General features: G+C 31.0%; 2 protein-coding genes across 3 annotated transcripts in view; one reads left to right on the plus strand and one right to left on the minus strand.

The window, feature by feature from the left end:
* The window catches only part of LOC143235049 (uncharacterized), a 31,103-nt gene extending 19,055 nt beyond the window's left edge, over positions 1-12,048 (plus strand). Inside the window, exons 3-8 of one of the 2 annotated variants that reach the window (XM_076472801.1) lie at positions 4,600-4,684; positions 6,639-6,732; positions 7,182-7,314; positions 7,983-8,098; positions 8,680-8,762; positions 9,525-12,048. In XM_076472801.1, the coding sequence (XP_076328916.1) occupies positions 4,600-4,684; positions 6,639-6,732; positions 7,182-7,314; positions 7,983-8,098; positions 8,680-8,727 (476 nt within the window). In that variant the 3' untranslated portion in view covers positions 8,728-8,762; positions 9,525-12,048. The remainder of the gene's footprint in view (positions 1-4,599; positions 4,685-6,638; positions 6,733-7,181; positions 7,315-7,982; positions 8,099-8,679; positions 8,763-9,524) is intronic. The other variant, XM_076472800.1, reaches the window with a different exon arrangement.
* A 953-nt stretch (positions 12,049-13,001) lies between these two features.
* The window catches only part of Rme-8 (receptor mediated endocytosis 8), a 170,910-nt gene continuing 161,431 nt past the window's right edge, over positions 13,002-22,480 (minus strand). The window contains 4 exon segments of the mRNA XM_076472799.1: positions 13,002-14,934; positions 16,890-16,989; positions 19,463-19,603; positions 20,197-20,337. Coding sequence (XP_076328914.1) covers positions 14,852-14,934; positions 16,890-16,989; positions 19,463-19,603; positions 20,197-20,337 — 465 coding nt within the window. The 3' untranslated portion in view covers positions 13,002-14,851.

The following is a 22,480-nucleotide window of genomic DNA, read 5'->3' on the forward strand; positions in this document are numbered from 1 at the left end:
CGACAGGTAACTTTACGTTTCCTAACTTTTCTCTGACCGAACTGCTATTTCACGCAGCTTAACTTTTACTGTGTTTCCGTTCGTCTGGTTGCAACTATTTTTCGTCTATTACTTAGGTCTTCTAGAAATCTCTATAGCCTCGACATCAATAAATTACAAACACAAAATTAATTAATTAATTAATAATACCTACACTTAATAGTTTTTTATATGACAATAAGCCTTCTTTGAGAGAAATATTTACACTTTTTCCCCCCACTAAATTCAAAGCCTGTTTTCAGCTCGTATACTAAATCTTCTCATATAATCTTCGCTAGTATTTAGAGTTCCTTCGTTGGCCTCTTCTCACGTATGGCCTACATCTAGACTTCGCATTGACAGGATCCCTTGTCTTAATTTTGGTCTCGTGTTGTCTGGGATATGTATTTCCTTATTTGTTCATATACTGACACAGTAGATTTTGTTTCTCTTTCTTATTATTATTAGTCAGTTCTTGACCTGTGTCAGCATCCTTGTACGTTTAATCTCTACCTAGTGGTTTTAGGTCTATTATGCTCTCATCTTCTAAGACAAACTCACTGTTCTCTGGTTCTGCCACAACTGCAATATCCATCTTTGCTTCAAAAGCTGCATACATTACACCTTTCGTTTCTCTAAAAATATTTCTTCAACATATTGACATGTTAGATCTTAGTCTTTCCGTTCACAATCACCTTGCAATTCATTCTGTTGAGTACTCCCTGTACTTCAAAAGACTCTTTCCATTGTCTTTTGGGTTTGTTGTTAGCTGTGAATAGCAGAATTAAAACCTTCTTTCCGACCTTGAAAAGTCAACCCTTGGTCTTTTTGTTATACGAGTGTTTCTGACTCTTTCTGGCCCAATTCAATACTCCGTGCTGGCCCTTTGTTTTGTAAGTCTCTTTCCCCTTTGTATTGCGCTAGACTTCCTCTCTGGCATTGTTTCATAGATTCTAAAGTGAAGGGTCTTTTTTCTGTACTTCAGTTCCTACAAACTTAAATTCGGGATGTCGGCTTTTAACATTTGCAGTGGCTTTATATTTTGTTTGCTCTTCTTTTCATGAGTCTGGTAGCGAGTGCAGATGCTTTATCAGCCTTGTTTCTATCTGGTTTCTCCAAATTTCTACAACCTTTTATGATTCCAATCACCAAATCGTATATTGATGCCTTTATACATATGGCCTCAAAGTCTCCTACATAATATGGAATATTCATCTTTGTTTTTGCTATGGAAAACTTTCTCACTGTCCCACTAATTAACACACAAAGGCGTACCTTTCTTGTCATCTGATCATCAGATACTAGACTGGTTTTCACTGCTGCGCCGCTACACCCAGTGTCTTGCAGAACCTTCACTTACTGGTATGTTGTGATCTGGTATTAACTGTCGATGTTTCTCGCACACTTCAAGCACCACTGGCACTGTTTATCCATTTGCTATCATAAGCTGACAATTAGTTGTGCACTAATCAATTATGGAATTTGCACTTCCTTTTAGTGGTGAGTCTAACGTGTTTTCTTGATTCTGTTTCTTCTAGTAATAGCACCCTTGGTACTAGTCACTATTTTCTCGTTTCTTACCAGCTCTATATTTATAAATATCTCGAGCTGCTTTATGTTGAGATTTCTGCTGTTGCTTGCTGATAAAGGACTTCCACTTTTTGAAATGTGTTCCGTTCAGTAAGAAACATAGTATCTCTTCTCCCTTTTGCCTGTTAGCTTCCTGTCGCCTTTGATAGACTCTTGTTTCTGGTCAGCCATCACTGGTTTCGAAATTAACTGGATATTTTTGGACTTGCCAGCGATACTACCTCAATGGGCTTCTATATACTTTCTATCAACTTGATCATTCCAGTTACGTCTTTTGACGTTCTCTCCTTTATAAACAGTGACATGTCAACTAAACATATAATCATGGACTGTTAATGTACTAATAAGTCTACCAAGTCTCTCAAAACTATTGTAACATTTGATCATGCCAATTGATCTTCTGAAGTATTGCGGTTAAGGTGCCACAAACTAAAATAAAGTTTCTCCTGTGTCAGGTTTGCTCTGAACTTCCGGCAGAAACCTTCTTTGTTAAGTTTGCATTGTTTCAGTAAAACCACTTTTTGTGGGCCACTTCCTGTGAGAAGTGAGCTGAGACAGACTGCCCAGTTGCCTTTGTCTCAGTTCTGACTTTGGGCGAATCTTTCATATCTCTCCAGGAAAGCATCCATGTCATCTTTATATTCATCCAATTTGGCAGCTTGAGTCGACTGTCACTGACTTCATTATCATTCTTTGGGTCTTTCAGTTGGGTGAGCTTTGCATTCTCAATTTGTGCTCTTACTTTCTCTATTTCTAGTCTCTCTTTTTCTTTCTCTCTCTCTCTCTCTATTTCCAGTCTTTTTTCTATCATTTTCTTCTTTCAATTTTTTCTTTTAGTCTTTTTTCCTCTCTTCTTTTCACACTCTCTTCTCTCTCTAAATATCATTGTTCTTTTCAACATATTCTAGTAGTTCACTGTCTTCTATCCCAAGATTCTATCCATTTATCAAAATATGACATAGTTGCATAGCGTGATTTTGATCTTTACACTATTTACACTGTTACTGCAGTTGTGCCTACTTATTTCTACTGTCGTTCCCGTTTCCTTGTACCGTCGTTTATCACTGTATAATTCTCAACAAATGAGAGAAACTGGATTTTTAGAAGTATATATATATATACATATATTTATAGAATTAATGTAAATTTATGTGTTAGTCTAAGGACTTTTCTATGGTTGGTGTCTGTGACTTGTTGACGATAAAATCGACAATAAGCGAACAACATCACTCCACTTGTTTTTAATATAATATTTTCGAAACACGTTAAACATGTATATAAAAGTTCTTTACATTATGAAGATCATAGTTGTATCTTAAACACTATACAGTTTTCTTCTTGTTGTCAAAGGTCCGTTTAGGCCAATTCAATTGTTTTAGAATTCAGTTGACAAGCCGAACTATTTTCCCCCATTTTTATCTCAAAAATATCCGTATATAATTCACTTATGTTGTCACGTGAGTTACCACATTTGTATCCTGAGCTTCCACTAATTGGGTGCTCTTCATACTTTCTCTCCAGTGGTACAGTGGTATGTTTCAGATTTTTACAATGCTAGAAACCGGGCTTCGATATCCGTGGAGGGATGGAGCCCATTTGGTCCATTGTGCAGCTTTACTCTCATCTACAAAGAAACCAGAAAGCGTCTGCCTTATGTCGAATTACACACAGATGGGTTCAGTTGTTCTTTGACAAGACAAATTATTCTCCTCGTCTCTTTCTAACTGTTAATCTAATTCCATGATAACATATCAACCGTTACCTTTATACTTTCTAACTTTTCTCTGACTGAACTTTTCTTTCACGTGACTTTACTTTTGCTCTGCTTCCGCTCGTCTGGTTGCATCTGTTTATACTTTTATCATTTAGGCCTTTTATAAATCTCCATAGTCTCGACATCAATAAATTACAAACACAAAATAAATTAATAATACACTCTTCACTAAACAGTCTTTTATATCTGTTATTAGCTCCTTCCCTTTCAATTGAAAATAATTAAAGATTTATGTCTGATTAATACTTAATTGCTAAAATTATATAACAGCGCTGCTGTAAAGTTAATTGTAATTGCTTCAGGAAAATAGTTTTCAAAATCCTTTATTTTTAATTTTAAGTCGAATATATATAATCATTAATTTAATATGCATTTTTCATCGAATAAAATTTGTGGTTCTTCACTTTTTAAACGCCCAAATTTCAGTCGGAACAATAGCGATATTTCATTTTAAAATTTATATTTCTGTTTAAGTATAATTCAGAGTAAACCTAAGGACTATATTTGTTCAAAGTAGGACTTCCATGGTCAAACAAAATAACAGTTTAATCTTCGAATGTTTCGGAATCTACACATTCTGTCATCAGTAATGTTTTAATACATAAATAAGCAAGACCCGGCATGGCCAGGTGGGTTAAGGCGTTTCATTCGTAATCTAAGGGTCGCGATTTTGAATCCCCGTCATACCAGATACGCTCGCCCTTTCAGCCGTGGGGGCGTTATAATGTGACGGTCAATTTCACTATTCGTTAGTAAAAGAGTAGCCCAAGGGTTGGCGGTAGATGGGGATGACTAGCTGACTTCCCTCGTGTAGCTTTGCGCGAAATTTCAAAACAAACATAAATGAGCAAACGGTACAAGTTTTGATATGGAGACAAAAGTACACAAAATATACAAAGGACATGAGGTTATCATTTTGGTTTAGATGATCCTTTGTATATTTTGTGTACTTTTTTCTCCATATCAAAACTTGTTTCGTTTGCTCATTTATGTTTGTTATTTTATATTTATACTTTATATATGTATGTTGTGTGAAAACACTTTATGTCGTTGATGATGGAATGTACAACTTCTGAAACGACTGAAAATTAAATATCTTGTTCTTTTGCCATGTTGATCTTGTTTTTAATTATATACTGTTTTCTGCCCATCAAATATACTTGTTTCATGTTATTTAAATATTGATTTTGAGGTAAGTTCTATTTTTATCGACATAGGTTTACCCATCAGGACAATAATGGTGCTGGATGATGATGCTAAACCTGCTGAACTTCAAGCTTGTCATCCAAGAAGTGAAATCAGGTTGGTTCAAGTGTTTTTCAATTATAGGGGTGACACCTTTTACTCACCTCAAGTGAAGTGAGAATCTAAGTCCATATATTCATTGCGTGCTGTTTCTGTCTCTGTGTTTTATTATATATGCATAATTTCAGGAAATAGTAAATTTACCTACACATTAATTTGTCGAAGATCAATTGTCGGAGCTGAAAAATATAATTTTAAGTCCCCAAATTAAAGTCAGTTCACGACCCGAATGGTTCAAAGTATTTCAAACACAAGTGAAAACGTACTATTTATGCCTACTATATCAAAAATATCTATTCATGACACTTAAAATATGGTATTTACTAGGTCTGTATACATATTAATGAAGATGGATAAGTTAATAAATGTACATGCACAAGTGAATAAAAATGTCAATTCATTCAGCTTGTGTACTATATTAACATGGCGTATTGTTGTCTCGGTGCTTCTATAGAATATACTATACTTTTTATTACGAGAGCATTATTTTGTACAAAATAACGGGTTACGTCTTTCTATTGGAACAATGAAAAACATCTTAAATTTGTTTCTGCCTCTAGTTATCCAAGACAAACTGGCTCGTGTTATGTTTACAAATTCGTCGTAGTTATATTTAATCATTTATTGAGCTATAGAAAAAGAGATGAATCCGTACCTTTTACAAGATCTACTCAAGTGCTTTATGCCTTAGGTACCTTTTGTTATCGTTGGTTAAACTCTTATTTTCTTAATTCGCCAAAACTGATTGTTGTGTAATAGTAGGGAGCCACAGAAGGTCCATGTAAGACTGTGATGCCTTTACGACGTTACTTAGAAGAAATTGAGAATTTTGACCAAATAATTATTGATAATTTAGGTTAAAAAGATTGATAAGTTTAACATGAAACTTGTCAGTACGAGTCTGGCAGGCGTAGCAGTTGACAAAGTGAAGGCGAAGTCAACGCTCGATTGAAGAAGAAACGAGAAGAAGCAGGTCGGCAGTTAAAATATCAAACTCAAATGGGCCAATTCAGGGCCGGGAATGGATCAGTGGATCAAATTGCCCTAGCAGGAATCTACAGATCGAATGCTTAAGATTTAGGTGTGGGGGGAACGGGAGTACCCCGAGAAAACCCACTTTCACGGCCTGGGCGCCGAATAATCTACCCAGACCGTGCCCGGTGATGTATTAAAACAATCTCCTTATTCGGTTCATAGGGTCAGACAGAACACCTGTGGCGGTGGGTATTGCTGGGAGATTAGCTTCCTTCTGGTAAGCTGTTAAATTTAGGCGTGATTACACCTGAATATCGGGGTTCTATCACTTGCCAGTTCAGCCTAAGTGCACTTAAGTTACCGATTAAATTAAAAACAAGTGGTAATCTTCAATAATCGCTATAAGTTAAAGGTTTGTACCTGAAAAAACAAGAGGGAATCTCAATACCTATGGCTGTAATCAAATCTCAAATCAGTCAAAAGATGGAAACTATGAGTTAAAACTTTACACTTGAAAAAACTCGGAGCCATTCCATGAGCTTCTATGCGATAGGTGAAAATTCACTTTTAATGTGACAGCAGAAACTACTTTGGACGTTAACGCAAGATAAAGTTAACCAAATTTCACAGTTAACATACAGAAGTTTTTGCCAATGATGGCTTAGAGCGAGTTACATTGCTATCTCTTCAGTGTTTCTTTATAATAAGTGTGTAAAATTTTAAGCTCGGAAAACATACTCAGTTAACACTATTGTTTTAATACGTAGCATCATGCACAGTCGTATTATGCACAATGGTAAAAAGATACATTCAATCCTCTGTTTTATTTAATGCTTTATAAAACTGAATAGGAGTTTAACAGTATGCGATAGTGCTTTTTTAAACGAGATCTTTCTATGTGTACAGCTAATTAGACTCGCTCCTTGCTTCTGGTTACTTCGTTTTATTCAACAGAATTTTATTGGTTCTGTTTTAGATTCTTCCATTCCACCCCACCAGTTTGTAGATTCTTGCTTCAAATGAGAAGGGGTGGTTTAGTCAAAGTGTACGACAGCTGCCTAATGACAGGCGTAAGTATCAAGACACTCAAACACTTTTTTTTTTAATGAAAGTAATTATATAGTGTTCACACTTTCAAGTCTTAATGTGCTCTTCAACTGGTTCAAGATAGACAATTTACAATATCCTGTTCTTGGCGCATATAGGAAATTAACTATCCTTCTTACTAATTTTTCTTATTAAATGTTTTTCATATCTTTAAGGAACTGTAGGTAGACTCTCATCAATCATATGGAACAGTATTAGCGAATTGTTTTCACTCAAACTTTTGAAGTTATTTGTACGTTATAATTGTTATATACGAAAGTAAAATGACAAATACTATTTATTGCAATAATGGTTTTGTAAACGAATTGTCTTTTATTTGTTAACTTTTCTTTAAATACATTTTCCTAGTGTAGTAGTATAAAATTGTTGAAACTTTGACTGATAAATAATTTCGGTTTATCTGGTTTTTCAGTCTTTATACAAAAGTCTGTTGGTATCGGATAGAACTACAACAGAAGAAGTGATACAACTTCTTTTACATTGTTACAACTCAAAGGAAAGACCGAATAAATTTTCTTTATTTGAAATTTCATCGGTTCAGAAATGTAAGTAGGATCTACTACAGTAAATAAGTGCAAAAACCTAAATGTCTCTGGTAAAATCAGTTTCGTATATATATATATATTACCAAAGTTTTATTTTATAAAAAATTATTGTTCGATTTTTCAACTGTAATGTTGTGTCAATCCATAAGTAATATGTCGATTCATTAAAAGTAATATTGAATGTTTCTTTTACAGATAATTAATTGTACTTAGAAAACAATTATGTTTAACATGCTAATGAAAATATGTTAAGAAATCCAGTAACATGCACTCTGTGAAGATGGACTTTCCTTCTTCAGATGTAAATTGCGAGTGAGCAACTCTGATTTTATTGCCATCTATTGTTAAAGATCAATTATATAGAAACTTGTTACCTAATACCTTATACTCCCAGAAAGTTTCAACAGAAGGAGAAAAAATAACCAATATAAAAATATGTAGGCTATTATAACATTTTCAGTTACCCACCAACATATATATTTTTGTTAAAAATAATTCAATCGAAACGACAAAGAGTATAGTTGTTTTGTAATTCTGTTGTGGACATGAATTGCCATGAAGAGAAAATGTTTACTGGGGTCACAGTTACAAGAACATGGTATCTTTATTTGCTTAAAACATTTTCGAATAAAATTTATATTGCTTATAACAAAATTTCTTTCCGTCAGATGAAAGAAAACTTCATCAACATGACTACCCATTGTTAGTTCAACAAGAGTGGCTTAACCGTGAAGAGTTTTCTTTTCATCTACGTAAAAACTCAGATTGCTTGGTAAAACGGAAAGTAAGTTGCTTCTTTTGTAAAATTTTATTCCTAATATACAGTACAAATATCTTTCATCCCACCTAAGATGGTTAAAATAATAGTAATAATCATGTTATGTAAATAGGGCAGCAAGTTTCTGTGTATTCTGAAAACTCATTGCACTGATCTTTGAACAAATATCAGTGTGAAATGACCTCTGTCGACATTAGCTTGTTGTGAGGAAGATTAACTTTTAGCAACACTTTAAAATGAGTACTTTTTAAAAAGTTATGACTTCAGCCAGATATTTCTATATTCTAAATTGTTATATAAATTTTATATTTACAACTGTAAAAAATTAATGAGCAATTGTAATACATATGTGTGTTTTAAAAATACTAATTTCCGAATTTCACCTAGTGATTACTATTTACTAATTTCACCTAGTATGATTAACTTTTAATATTTAATACTCATTTTAAGACTGTATAATTAACATATAAATAAAGAACTAATCTATATATATATATACATACTATTAACAAGTGCACATCACTTGCATGAATTAACTGTTTTATATCAGCATGTGAACTTTAAAAGGTTTTACTGCAATTTTTTAGGGGAGATGGGAGTCAAATTCATCTCTCTGCTTCCGTCTTTACATCTAATACGCACATCTTTAGTTTTCTAACCTTGTACAGAGGTAAGCTATCAAATAATTGCACAAATTACTAGAAGTATTTCAATATCCTGTTGTATACATAATCCTAAGTGCACCACCACCTAAGTTAAATGTACTTTTTTGTCAAAGAGAACTGAATTAATTTAACATCAAATGTAATTTGCAACGTAAAGCAGTCATCTGGAAATGAATACTGATTCCTAATTTCTAAAAACATTGAACAATACATATGAATTGTATGTTTAAATTTGATAAGAACAATGTAGAATAACAAACACCCAATACGAATTATTATTACTTTTATAGCTATAAAATAAATCCAAGTTAAAAGCATACCGGGTATTTATCATTAAGCCAAAACTTTAAACCACTCTTTTGTTTGACTGCTTTAAACTAGTTAGGTGTTGTCACATCTGTGGAAATATGTTTGTTATCCAAATATGTCCAGTCAATGTAAAAATAATAAAAAATAACTACTGTTCCAATAAAAAATTATCGATGATTAATTAATGTATTTTTAAAAACACATCTTTCATAGTAACTCAGTATTATCTATCTCGGATATAACTATAATAACTTTTGTATTGAATCAACTTTAAGTTTACAAAACGTGTTATCTTAAACTTCAAATGTATTAACACAAGACCACTTAATTCTTTTTTCCAGATCAGATGGAGATTTTCCAACAATAATTGTGAAAAATAACAATTTAATTTTTGTTTAGAGGCGATAATAAAAGGTATAAGTTGTGGTAATTAATGTTATGTTTGTTTGATTGTACAGCTTCTTTGGATAAGAAGTACCAGCCCTTCTGGGCAACAGAGCTTTAGACTTAGAGTTAAAGATGAAGTTAGTCCCACTGCAATACATTCACCAACACTGAAGCCTTCTTTCAACAATTATGACAATGTTATTTACATCTGAATAGGAAGGGGAAAAAAAGTTAACCAGTTAAATGTATTAAAAGCTAGTCAACTATTTATGAATTATGACTTGAAAAACCTGATATTTTGTAAAAATTAAATATCGTATTTTGTCAATCATATTTGAATCTAAAAGCTTATCAATTAGTTATTTACAATATAAATGCAGTTAAATTTTAAAATGTACTATATAAAAATTATAAAATGAACAAAATTACTTGGTTAATAAAAATATAATTGTAAATCTTACAATTACTCAAGTATGTATCCATATTTTTCATTTCTTAATTATACAATGCTTTTGATTTTAAAGTGTTCAAAATATAGGATTAAAAATATAACCTGGTGATTTTTATTGATTAATGTTGTAAAAATATTTTGAAATCATCTATGTAAAATGCATGTCACATTACATAATATTACTCACGAATTCTGTTATAATGTTCAAATTTTTTGTGAATCAAATTATACACAATAGTAAAGGGCAAGAACAAGGAAGAGACTATGCCATTTATCTTTGTCACAGAATCTTTGCATCGTTATGTCGTCTTGATAAAAAACAACAACAAAAAAAACTGAGAGCAGTTTATATACATATATCATAAGGTTTGAAATTACTTGAGAATTTCATGTAATTGAAATATGTTCTTACCAGTTTCTGAGTGTTATTAATCGTTCCATTCTTTGAAGGAGCTAGTTCAAAATTTTTTAGTCACTGTTTTCTTTGCTTTCACAAAATTATTTATTTGGATAGACAGAAGCAACATCACATATTTTGTTCATTTTCAGGAGAAATAAAAATACTGAATACATTTTAACTTGATTATATTATTTTTTAATTGGTGTAATGTCCATATTTATTTTGCTTATATATAAGGTTAACATATGGTACTGAACACTGACTACTCAATTTTATTTTTATATAATAGAAATCTATGTTTGCTTCTGTTGTATCGAAATATAATTTCATACTGTTATATGGTTTTATATAAAAATGTAAAACATTTTATCACATTTTGTCACCAAAAGTATGATAATTTCCTTCCAAAACAATTTTTAAGTTTTAAAATGTTTTTTAATATTCAACTTATATTGCAAAGCTATTACAAGTATGTGGATATATAATATGTGTGTGTGTGTGTAAATATTTTGTCCTTTTTTGGAGATGAATTTTTAAGGACTATCATTAGACTTCATCCATATTATATCATTACAATTTCATTAATTTAGCCTTACTTCCTTCAATTATAAACATTATACTATTATATCAAGGAAAATAGAGAAATGTGTCAGGCATACACTAAAGATGCCCACTGCAAGAAATCAAATTAAAGAATTTAACATTTTAAGTCCTAAACTTAGAGCTATACCACTGGAAACTTTTGTTTGTGATACAAATATAGATATTTTACATTTATGTTCAATGAATCTTTGTAGAATGGACAACAACTGCCTGAAGACGAAATACTTTAAAAATGTCGTCCTCTACACTTGTCTCCACAACAGGCAGTTGCCGTCCATTCTATAAAGTTTCATCATGAATACTCTCCCTAAACAATGTATCAAAGTATACATTTATGTTTCTTTGTGAACTGTTTTTAACAAATAACTTGGCATACAGCTGAATAATATTTAATTAATGTTAGATAATATTAATACATAATATACAAGTTGTATATTTTCTGTACTCGAATAAGCATAAATAATTCTGGTCCTTTTGTGGTTATATTTTTGATAAAGCAAAAATTGTAAGTAATAGGATGGACATAAGCATTATAATCAAACAAGGTATTCTTAAATATCTTGGTTTACTTAAATGTTTATAAGAAGCAATGTTTCTGGGTAAATAATACTTAAATAAACAAAGTGAACATATAGAATACCTCTTATATCTTATATGACTATGTAAAATTGTTAATTTAAGGCTGTTCATATTTCAGATGGAAGGTTATCTGTTAGCCCCTGAGAGTATTTTTAATAAATATAATAAATTGGATAATCAACTTTAAAAATAAAAGTGCATAAAATTTGAAATAATTACTTTTAACCATCTATTCAGGTGAGCTAATGTACAAATTTTATTACTTTTTTGTAAGTTTGTTGTATATTCTTTGATATTTATAATTTCAGATAATCTAACGTGTTTGGATTGTCAGCAGCTGTAAACCAAAGTGTTTTTATAGAGAATATTTATCACTGGTATACTTGTACATTTTGCACCCATGTATAAAAAATTTTATTTTTGAATATAAAATAGCTTGTAAGATAATATACACTGAGGAGAATTACAATAGTAGTTGAGTCTGAGAAATCCTAGTAAGTCTTTTTTTTATCTAGTACATTTTGTAAGCAGTCCCTTGAAATAAATGATGATATATAGAGGCTGAAAATTATTTTGTCTTGCTTGTTTATAGCTTTCACTGGTGAATATTTTCCATAGTTTTGGGATTTAGGTAAATAACCATTTTTACCATCTAGTATTTTTCCAAGATATATATATAATTTAACTATATAGCTACAATTCATGCTTTATTTTACTGACTGTAAGTCATACTTGAGTCGGTGAAATGGTCCACGTGCTGTTGGTAATTATGTTTGTACACGTACAACTCTTGAACATTATAAGACACTATCCTATAAATTACTATTGAAATTCCACATACAATGAAAGTCGCTGTACACTCAATATTTGATAATTAAATGCCATGTTTCATTCATCTTCTATTAGTACTTTATGGTAGATAATGATTAACTTCAATTATCATTGCATCTTAACATTATGTTCAGTATCTCATGTTCACTAATTTGTTAATATATAGTTTGACTTCTCTGTTTCTTATGGTCTATGCATGATACAAGATTTATACTCCACTTAAATGTGTTAGTACTAGTATATATTCAGTAGATTTCTAGAAAAATTATTAACCAATTCTGCTTCTTAAAAGTAGGTAATATTTTACATTGCATTTCTCCCTCTTACATTATAATTTGTTTTGTAATGAAACTAATTTTATATATTAATTATTTAATCATCAGCTTGAAATTTCTATTAGGCTGCTGGAAAGTTCAAAATGGTATCAAATATGATAAATAAGTGTTCTAGCATAAGGGAAGTAATTCTACTATATGTTTAACATACAAGAATTTAAACTGACTAGATGTTTTCATGTTATTTTTACTTTTACCTATTGGTTTTAAATGTTTTTGATATTTGATCTAATGTAACAATATTTTTTAAATTAGTAAGCAAGCAAAGGTGGTTAAGGTTATATTTCAGTTTTTTTTATAAAACTGAATTAAATGGAGTAGAAAAGCAGAAAGAAATATGCAAGATGAAAATTGGCGAAAAAAAATATTTTAATGTTTTCATACATGTGCTTTATACAAACGGCATGCCTTTGATAAATCAACTTGTTGATAAACTATATATTTAGAATACTGTACAGTTATTCTTGCAACTAACTTTCACCAAACTCAGCCAGTTGTTCATACTTCAAACAATCCATCATAGATGATGCTATAGAAAAGATAAATCTTAAAAGATGACTTTTTCATCTTATATAATTTGGATGTATCATATGAGCAACACTGCCTAGATAAAATCTGTGCTATGAATAGTCTCTTAGAAACACAGCCAACACTCTACCCTGCATAAACTTCTAAAAGTTGACATTTTTTTTGTAAAAAATGTCATTTTTCAATGAAAGTTTTGCAGCATATCCAAAGTAAAATGACTAAACATGATACCAAGTTTAGCATGTTTTCAACAATTTCCTAATCCAGTCAAAAATTCTTAGAATAAAGGTTATTTTCCACAACTTAATATCCACAGGCTTCAACAAAACTAAGTTAAGAAGCTCTTGAACTAAAATATTGACTTTTCAAAACTAACCCTTACAGATGGAAGCACTTAGTTGATAACATTTTCTTCAAACTCGGCCACTAAGATAAAATAAAGTACATAAAAGAACCAACAAAAAACAACCAAATTCATAATAGGTGTACCATAAATTTGGAATGTCTTGGAACGTGTACATTATCACATTCTCTAATTAAGGCACAGAGTGAATAGGTTCCTGAGTTATATTTCAAAATGTTTTATTCATTACATTAAATTTCCATAAAAACACTGCTATTTAGTAGAGAATATAACTTTGTAGACTAATTGGCATCCCACGAGAGTAGCAGACTATAAAGTAAAACCATAAAAACAAAACCTTCATATATCTGTTACGACTCTGGTAAAACAGAGTGAAAAGAAACCAAACATCATTACTATTATTTCTTTTACACTTAATGTTTATTTTTTACTAAATATAATGACAATTATTTCTACTAAATATACAATATCATCAACAGAAAACTTGTACAGTACGTAGGCGTTTTAAAAAATATATCTATTGGTATCTTAATTTTGTACATTCCCTAACACCTATTTTAAACAAGGGAATATAGAACATGAAGTACAGCCGAACATGTACATTTGCATACTGATAGTATTATTTATCATATGCACGTAATCTTTAAAAAAAAACCTTTTTTTTTATATACTGCTTGAAAATAATAAAAATACAATATTTGAATCAAACTCAATGATAATATAAAATATTTTCAAAACAACTAAAACAAACAGTGAAAATACAAACCAAGACAACTTTCTCATCCAGCAGCCTCATAATAGCAAAGCTTCTTTAAATTCAGTAACTGTTAGTTTATCATCCTCCAATATTTTCAAATTTTTAAAGGTGCATATCACATTTTGATTCAGCCATTCTTTTTTCAGAAAAATGACAAAAATTGCTCTTTTGATATATAATCATTCTAAAGTTAAGATAAAACATAGTTGAAAACGTACAAAACTAAGCACTTCATGTGGAGGGAAAAGCACTCAGAGAGACCCTTCAGTGCCTTAATTAGAGGAAAAAAGAAATTTAAAACAGCCTGAATATTTAATAACTAACATGTAATTAACACATAATATACAAACTTATTATTTTAGATTCTTCAATCATTGATATTACATATGTATTACTCATTTATACTGCCTTCATTGAGAGAGCAGCTAGCAGTAGTAGCCAGTGATGCTTGATCACAACTGCTCGTTTCCATCACTAAGTGTTCTATGGAAATTTAGAAAATTGCTATTGTTTCTCAGTCAACTACCAATGATAATTCAGTTAAATTATGCTATGTCTCTTCTAATGGTGGTGGTGCTGATGGAATAACTCGTGATGTACCCTGAGTAAGATAACCGGCAACACTAGCTGTGGCTGTAAAATATAAAAACAGTTTAATTTTGAATCTTCACATAAATTCTCATATCAAACTTTAAACATTTAACATACAACATATTAAAATTGCTTAAATTTAATAAATAATTGGAGGTAAACAACTCTGATCAGGATAAAGTAATTTAGTCCAACAAATTACTATGGTATGCAGGACACTGTTTTTTCCACCTCCTTTAATTAATACAGCATTTCAAAAGTTTCATTCAATCAGATATGCATACACCTTTTACACAATATGCTGGTTGAGAATGCCTTCAAGCACTTTTCACTCTAGCTATTTATTGGTTCATATCATTCACCTTGTTTTCCAATGGGAAGAGTTACTGTAAGATTGACTACACCAAACAACAATATTTTCCAATGCCAGGTAGGTGATTTCTAGAGGCTAGTAACACCCTTATTTTTCTGACAGGGATGAATGACCAGTTTTATGAAAAGCACATATTGAAGAATAGTTCTGTATGTAATGCTACATTCTTTCAAGCTTAAGCTGTAATTCTGATAAATAAAGTTTAAGCTCTTTACTTAAATAAAAATATATATTCCTGATATTTAACCATTAAAATTAACTAATTCTTAATAAGCTTTTCAGCAAATTCTTAAAACAATTCAGGGAGTTAACTATCCTATGCACTATTTTAATTTTGGTTGTCATTTGTTTTCAGCAAATATTGTTTTCACTGTGTTTTTGACAATTGTGTAAAGTTTCTTTTGCATGTGGGTCAATCAGAAAATTCCAAATTACCTCACAATAAATATCTCGATCATATTCTCCTATTATTCTGCAGAACAATTTCATTCACTTTTGACAATATTACAACAGCAGTAACTTAGAGACAAAAAGTTATATCACTATTTTTATTTGTGTATAGTATATAATGATAAGCATTTTGAGAATATTTGTTTATACATCATCATACATACAGTTTGGGATCTTTATTAAGGTTTTATATTTTTGAGAAATATTTATAAAAGATATAATTCAGTTAACATTATATTATATGGAAATTTCAACAATACTCTACTATACAAACAATGTAATTAACTAATTTATGCACATTAAACATCAGTTGTTTGCTATAAGTAAACTTTCATTTAATTTTTATGGCATAACACAGTTATCAGCTCTGACAGTTTCTTGCAATACATACAAGAATTATTATTAAAACAAGTTAGAAATGTGCCAGTGCATATATATTTTTACCTTTAAATATATAGATTATTTGATAAATCTGTTTCACTGAAGTACCAACAACACAATGGTATTACTTAAATGTCATATTCATTAAGATACATCATTGCACTAGTGTTTGTGGTAATATCTCTCTCTTTTTGTATCTACTGTGACTATAAATGAGCCTGGAACCTCTTTTATGCTAGAAATTTGCTCTACCAATGGAGCTAAAGGGTTAATTCACTAGCAAGTTCTAAAGACACTTTTTAATATTTCAAACTACATTAATAGAAAAATGTGAAAAATAGCAGCTGACAACGTTCTACTTTACATTATATTGAGTGGTTATAAATTTGATTACACACACCAACACATAGAAAAACTGCCACTGGCAACAGTGTTAAAAACATTTTAGGCAGTGTGTGCTTAATGTAGAAATGTGAAAAATAACAGCTGTTAAATATGTACTCCTCAAAACTGTGAAACTAAGGAGTAAAAGAAATGCCATCTGAACTAATATTTCATAAATATCTCTCAAAAGTTATCTAACTACAGTTTATTAGTACCTAACATTGATTCATTTCTGTCAAAAATATCTGTATTAAGGGAACATATGCCTGAATGTAGATATGAAACTACTCCACGGTCAAGGTGACTCAGTTTTACAAGAAGTTTACATTTTTTTATATCATATATTTCAGTGCCATTCTGAACAACCTTTTACTAAGAGTGTACTGTGATAAAACAATGTTTTACTCACATGGGAGATATCCAGACATAGTTGTAGAAGTGATGAATAAGTCATGTTTCTGATCTCTGTATTCAGACCAGATGGTTGATTTTTCTAGCACAGCTGAAATCTATTTAGATTAAAATCATTAAAAACAAAACTTGAACTTAAGATACTATATAAAACAAAATACGTCAGTCATTATGAATAATCTACACTGAAACTTTCACCATAATAGTTCAGTTCAATTTAACTTGGCTGATACCAACAGAGCATCCAGCCCTACAGATGTTGCCAACTTAACAAGTAGGGTAAAATAGTACTATAACAACTTATAAAGCAGTATAAAAAATGCCTTCAAAAAGACAAAAATTAAGAAAAAAACATCAGGAAGTAGGAAAGAGAAACATCAATAAAATATCTGATAAACACAATATTTGTAAGATGTTGAAGAAATGGAGAATATGCTCACTGAACTAGTGGATCAAAATGTACATTGTTCAGAGAGTTTGTTTTTCTCGTAGCAAAGCCACATCAGACTATCTGCTGAGCCCACCGAGGGGAATCGAACCCCTGATTTTAGCGTTGTAAATCCATAGACATACCGCTGTACTAGCGGGGGGCATTAAGATGCCATTGTTGTTTGGAAGTTAAGCACCAAACTGCACAAGGGGATATGAGTGCTCTGAGCAGCATGGGGAACGCAGATTGTTCAGTGAGCAGTCCATAAACAGATTGTTCATTTCAACTGTTTAACTGCCTACCTTTTAAAATATAAACAACATTCTAAAAATATTTCAAAGGAGCAAAACATCAGAAACTTTTTTCATGTGATAAAGAGACAAACTTTTTCAGAAAAAATGTATTGAAAACTATTATAAAAGAAAACATGGTAACTAGTTATCAGTAGCGAATGATCAAAGTGTTAGTTTTGTGGCCAAAAAAGAAAAAGAAACAAAACTACTGCTGTCTATTCTACTTATGTAGTTTTCTCATTATGCATAAAATATGCACACTTATTAGTTTTCTCCAGAATTAAAAAATGCCAAATTGTTTGCTTTATGCTGAACATTATGCACCTCTTAGATTATACCAGCAAAATTTCATTAACCAGTTTTGCCTATTTTTGATTCTTCAACTGCATGAAGTTTTTCCAGGGAACAAATTTTTCATTTTCTTCAATTTCTGCCAAACATTAAAAAACAATGGTGCAGGTATTCTCTTTTATAGTGGTATGAATGTGAATAGGAAACTTCAGTTTGCACAAAGTGTGACTGGCAAATACAAAATCTCCTTTAACATGATTTATATGGAGGTTCTAGTAATAACACATAATCATTCACATCAACATACATGGTATTTTTATATAATGGTGTTTTGAGTCCATTTTATTTTACCATAAACTGATGGTATTTTTGTTAACATTTTCGTGTGGAACTCGCATGGATTCATGAACAATTTTTCATAAAATTAATTCAGTAAAATTTGTTTAAAACTCCAAAAGGGAACTAAATTTAGTATAGACACATTTAGAGTCAAGATTATTCAAAAACGTTTGAAAATAGTACAGGGTATTTCAAAAATTGTCACAAAAATATTCACTTTTCTTTAAATTATTTTCAATTATCCCATCAAGCTTATTCTTAACACAAGTTTCATATAATCTGGGCAGTGTTAACTAATTCTCACACTCTCATGCAAACTAACATGCATGTTATTCAAATCAGCAATATCATGTTGTCCCATGGGACACAGAATCTATGTTAATAGGCAATAAAAAGTAATTGAGGTACAGAGTATTATATGGCTATAAAACAATCTACCTCTGGAAAATTCTGTTATTTTAGGACAAGTAGTTTTTAGGATATAATAATTTTAAACATGAAGTTTTCTCTATAATGCCCTTTACATACTATACACAACTTACTCTCTTTAAGAATAAATTCAAAATTAGACCAGCTATAAGCAAAGAACAAACCTTCTAGGAGTAGATGTCTGTTTCAAATTCAAAGAAACCCTTATTCTTTAACAAAAAACATAACAGAAGCTCATTCCACTGTTACAGTAAGAAAATTGTCCACTGAAAATTCAAAACCAGTCTCTCAATAAAAGACTAAATAAATCCATATCACATAATGAACATGATCCATTATAAGGTCAAAATCAATCTCTCAAGAACACTTACATACTCTGTATAGAAGTCTATATTACCATTCTACAGTAAGAACACCATACATTAAAAATCTAAAATTAATCTCCAGAACACATACACTGTATAACAGTCTTTATACTACAGTGAGAATATGGATCAATAAAATTTGAAACCAATCTCTCATGCACATACACTATATAGAAATCCATATTATAATATGAGAGTAAGATCATTCATTAAAAATTAAAAATCAAAAACGTAAATTACACACACACACACTGCAAAAAAGTCTATATTACAATACTCTCTGAAATAACTTCACAGTCAGACCCAATTCTTGTGAATACACTTATTGGTTGATATTCTTACTACTGCACATGTTAAATCTGACAAAAATTTGCTAACCATTTAAGTGACTTTACTGTCTGATAGCTACAAGCATTATTCATACCTCCTCTCCATACTGTGGGTTATTCATCATTAACTTCAGAGTTTGAACAATCTGAGCTTTGGTAGCAGCAGGGTTGTGAAGAGACTCCAGTCGACTTTCAAGTAATGCCAATAGGTATGGGACTAGTTGTGTGTCTAATACCTGTTAAAAAATAAAAAGATTTCATATCAAATATCAAGTGTATTTAGCCTAAGATTTTGAATAAGAACCAGCAAATCTTAAAACATATTTTCCTTTTTCTTTTACATTTTGTGTGTTATTACTACTTCTCTTATTATATAAATGAACATAAAATGTTTTAGAAGTGGAAGGAACTAATCAAATTACTTTTACTTCAACAGGATTTATAGACTTTATATAGCATGATATGTCCTTTCCCAGAATTCTCCATATTTTGAACCAGGGAGGGTCAAGTTCAGTGTTGACTTCTTCCTCTCTCTCAGGAATTGTTTTGTTTGCACTCTTACTGAATCCTACTGTTACATTACTCATATGTTAAATTTAAATATGATCTGTTCAAGTTATCAGGAAACAACCATTCAAGTACAGTAATTATTGTTCATATCACACAACCTAAAACTAACCTCCATATCAGATAGTTGAAATTTTATCATGCTATAGATTTAATTTTTAAAAATACAGTTTTAATGTGCACTTATTTAAATGAAAGTTTCTTAAAAAGACAGAGCTGTAGGACAAATGACAGATATTTAGTAGAAGATTCAATTTCTCACCTGTTGTACAAGATCTTGGTTATTGTACTGGAACATGCTGTTAAGAGCTTCACATGCCACTCCCACCATGTCTTTCCTTCTTTTCATAGCCTTTATCATTGATAATATACAGTCTGTCTGACCAAGGAGTCTAATACAAGCCTAGAAATACCAATGTTGATTTTTTGAATACTTGGTTAATAGCATAATGTATTTGCACATTGAAAGGTTTCAAAACAAGGATATTTGGGAATCAATCCACATGTTTGCTGAAATTATACAGGAGAAAGATAAACATGTCTACAGAAAGTTTCATTTCTTGAACTTCATGCAAAGTTACTCAAGGGTTTTCTGTACTAGAGATCACAAATTCTGATGAGAGATTAGAGTGAAGGCAGCTAGTCAAGATCACCTACCATTAACTTCTGGACTACTGTTTATTAATGAATAGTAGAATTGATTTTCACAGTATAATATACCCGTGTTCAGTGACAAGGCTTAATCCCATGACCAACAGGGTGCAAGTCAAATTTCATGACCACCAGGCAACTGCAGAACAGTCTTTATTAAAAGAAACCAAGATAGATGCCCTTGACAAGATATTACTGCCTGTTATTTATAGGCCTGTTAGTCATAGCATACAAGTGACAACTTTTGAGAAAAATAACAAAAAAACAAAAACTTTTGCTGGGATTATTACAGTAGCAATATGTCAATAAATACTATATTTTCTGTAGGAAACGTTTAAAAGTTTGATTATTATATAGTCCTTTTTTAAATACATTCTTTTAGCTAAAACTAGAAGTTTTGATTCTTCAACCACAAAAAAAAATTAAAAAGGTTGTGTGTAACAGTTTGTTTAGTTGTTTTCCTTTGTATTTAACCACAGCACAAGTTTAAAAGAATGTAGAAATGGTACTTCTTTTTCTATCAGTTAAAAAAAAACTCTGGGCATCCATGTATAGATAGCTCTTGAGGATTTTGCTTGCAAATTCTATAAACAATGAAACAATTTTAGCAACCATCTACAGTGCAGTGTTCCTGCCTATGGAAATATCTGAAGTCGAATGTGAAGCTGTGATTTAAACAACAAATGTGAAACTGTTTTGTTTCTACAGAAATGAATAACAAAGGTCCTCTGATGTCACTACAGGAAAACTGAAATTTTATGATATATAAAAACTTGGGGGTCAACCATTGTAATGAACATGTCAGTGATAGTCTATTTTGCAACCTTATGCTGAATAGTAATAACATTAACAATGCTTTATTAAAAGAAACAATAACAGCTTTAATTTATAAATATATATACAGAGATGCCAACTATTTCGACTGATTGAGCGTAATGATTGTAGACAGAGCCCTTTCACAGTTTTAGTCCTTTTAGATTTGCCAGAAACAAGACAATCTGGTGAATGAGGCCTCTATTTTTCCAGCTTCTGAACGATCACATTGGCGTTTCTATGCCGCTTAGAAAATGAGAAAAATACCCATCTACGCAAGTGCTGATTGGCTGACAAGCACTGATGATGTAACTATGGATTCCCCCACGTACCCAGTATGGAGAAGCACCGCACTCAAACAATTGGTAGATGTCGGAGATACAAATATTTTTTATTATTTCAAGCACAAACATGATTATCACAAGTAGCCATTTGCACTATGTCTTTTATTTATTATCAAAATTTATTTGTATCTCACTAGAAATTTTCTTTTCACCCCTTTCAAGCCCCTTTCATCACTTTATTGTACAGGCCTATATAATATATAATAATTTTTTACTTGTCATAATATTTGTCTGTATGAGCATATAGTCGTAATGTATACACCAAAATCATAATGATTACGCTCAAATCATAATGGTTGGCATCTCTATATATATATATATATATATATAACCTTTTTCTCTAATTTCTATCATATAAAAATATAACAAATCTACTTTCAAAACATTATTTTTATGACTACAATTTGTTAGTGCCACTGTTTTTTCAATTCCCTTTAAATACTGAAGTATAATGTCCTTCCCTAAAATCCACAATTCCAATAAGGAAGTGATTCACAACTAATTAATCCCGAACTTTCAAGGAAATTAAACAAATAAAAATTTAGGCAATTCTAATATTGTGTATAAACTATAGTACATAAAATTACTAATTAAATAAAGCATGGACAGAAATTCAAATCTCGTCCTTTTTCACTCCACATGATACTTTTCGTAAGTTACCTTTTACTTTTGACCACAGTGATAGTAGCTGCAACTGCTAACTAAATTTTTTGGTATCGATTCTATGATCACTAAACA

This window comes from Tachypleus tridentatus, chromosome 12 (genome assembly GCF_004210375.1).
Source record: "Tachypleus tridentatus isolate NWPU-2018 chromosome 12, ASM421037v1, whole genome shotgun sequence".
NCBI lineage: Eukaryota > Metazoa > Arthropoda > Merostomata > Xiphosura > Limulidae > Tachypleus > Tachypleus tridentatus.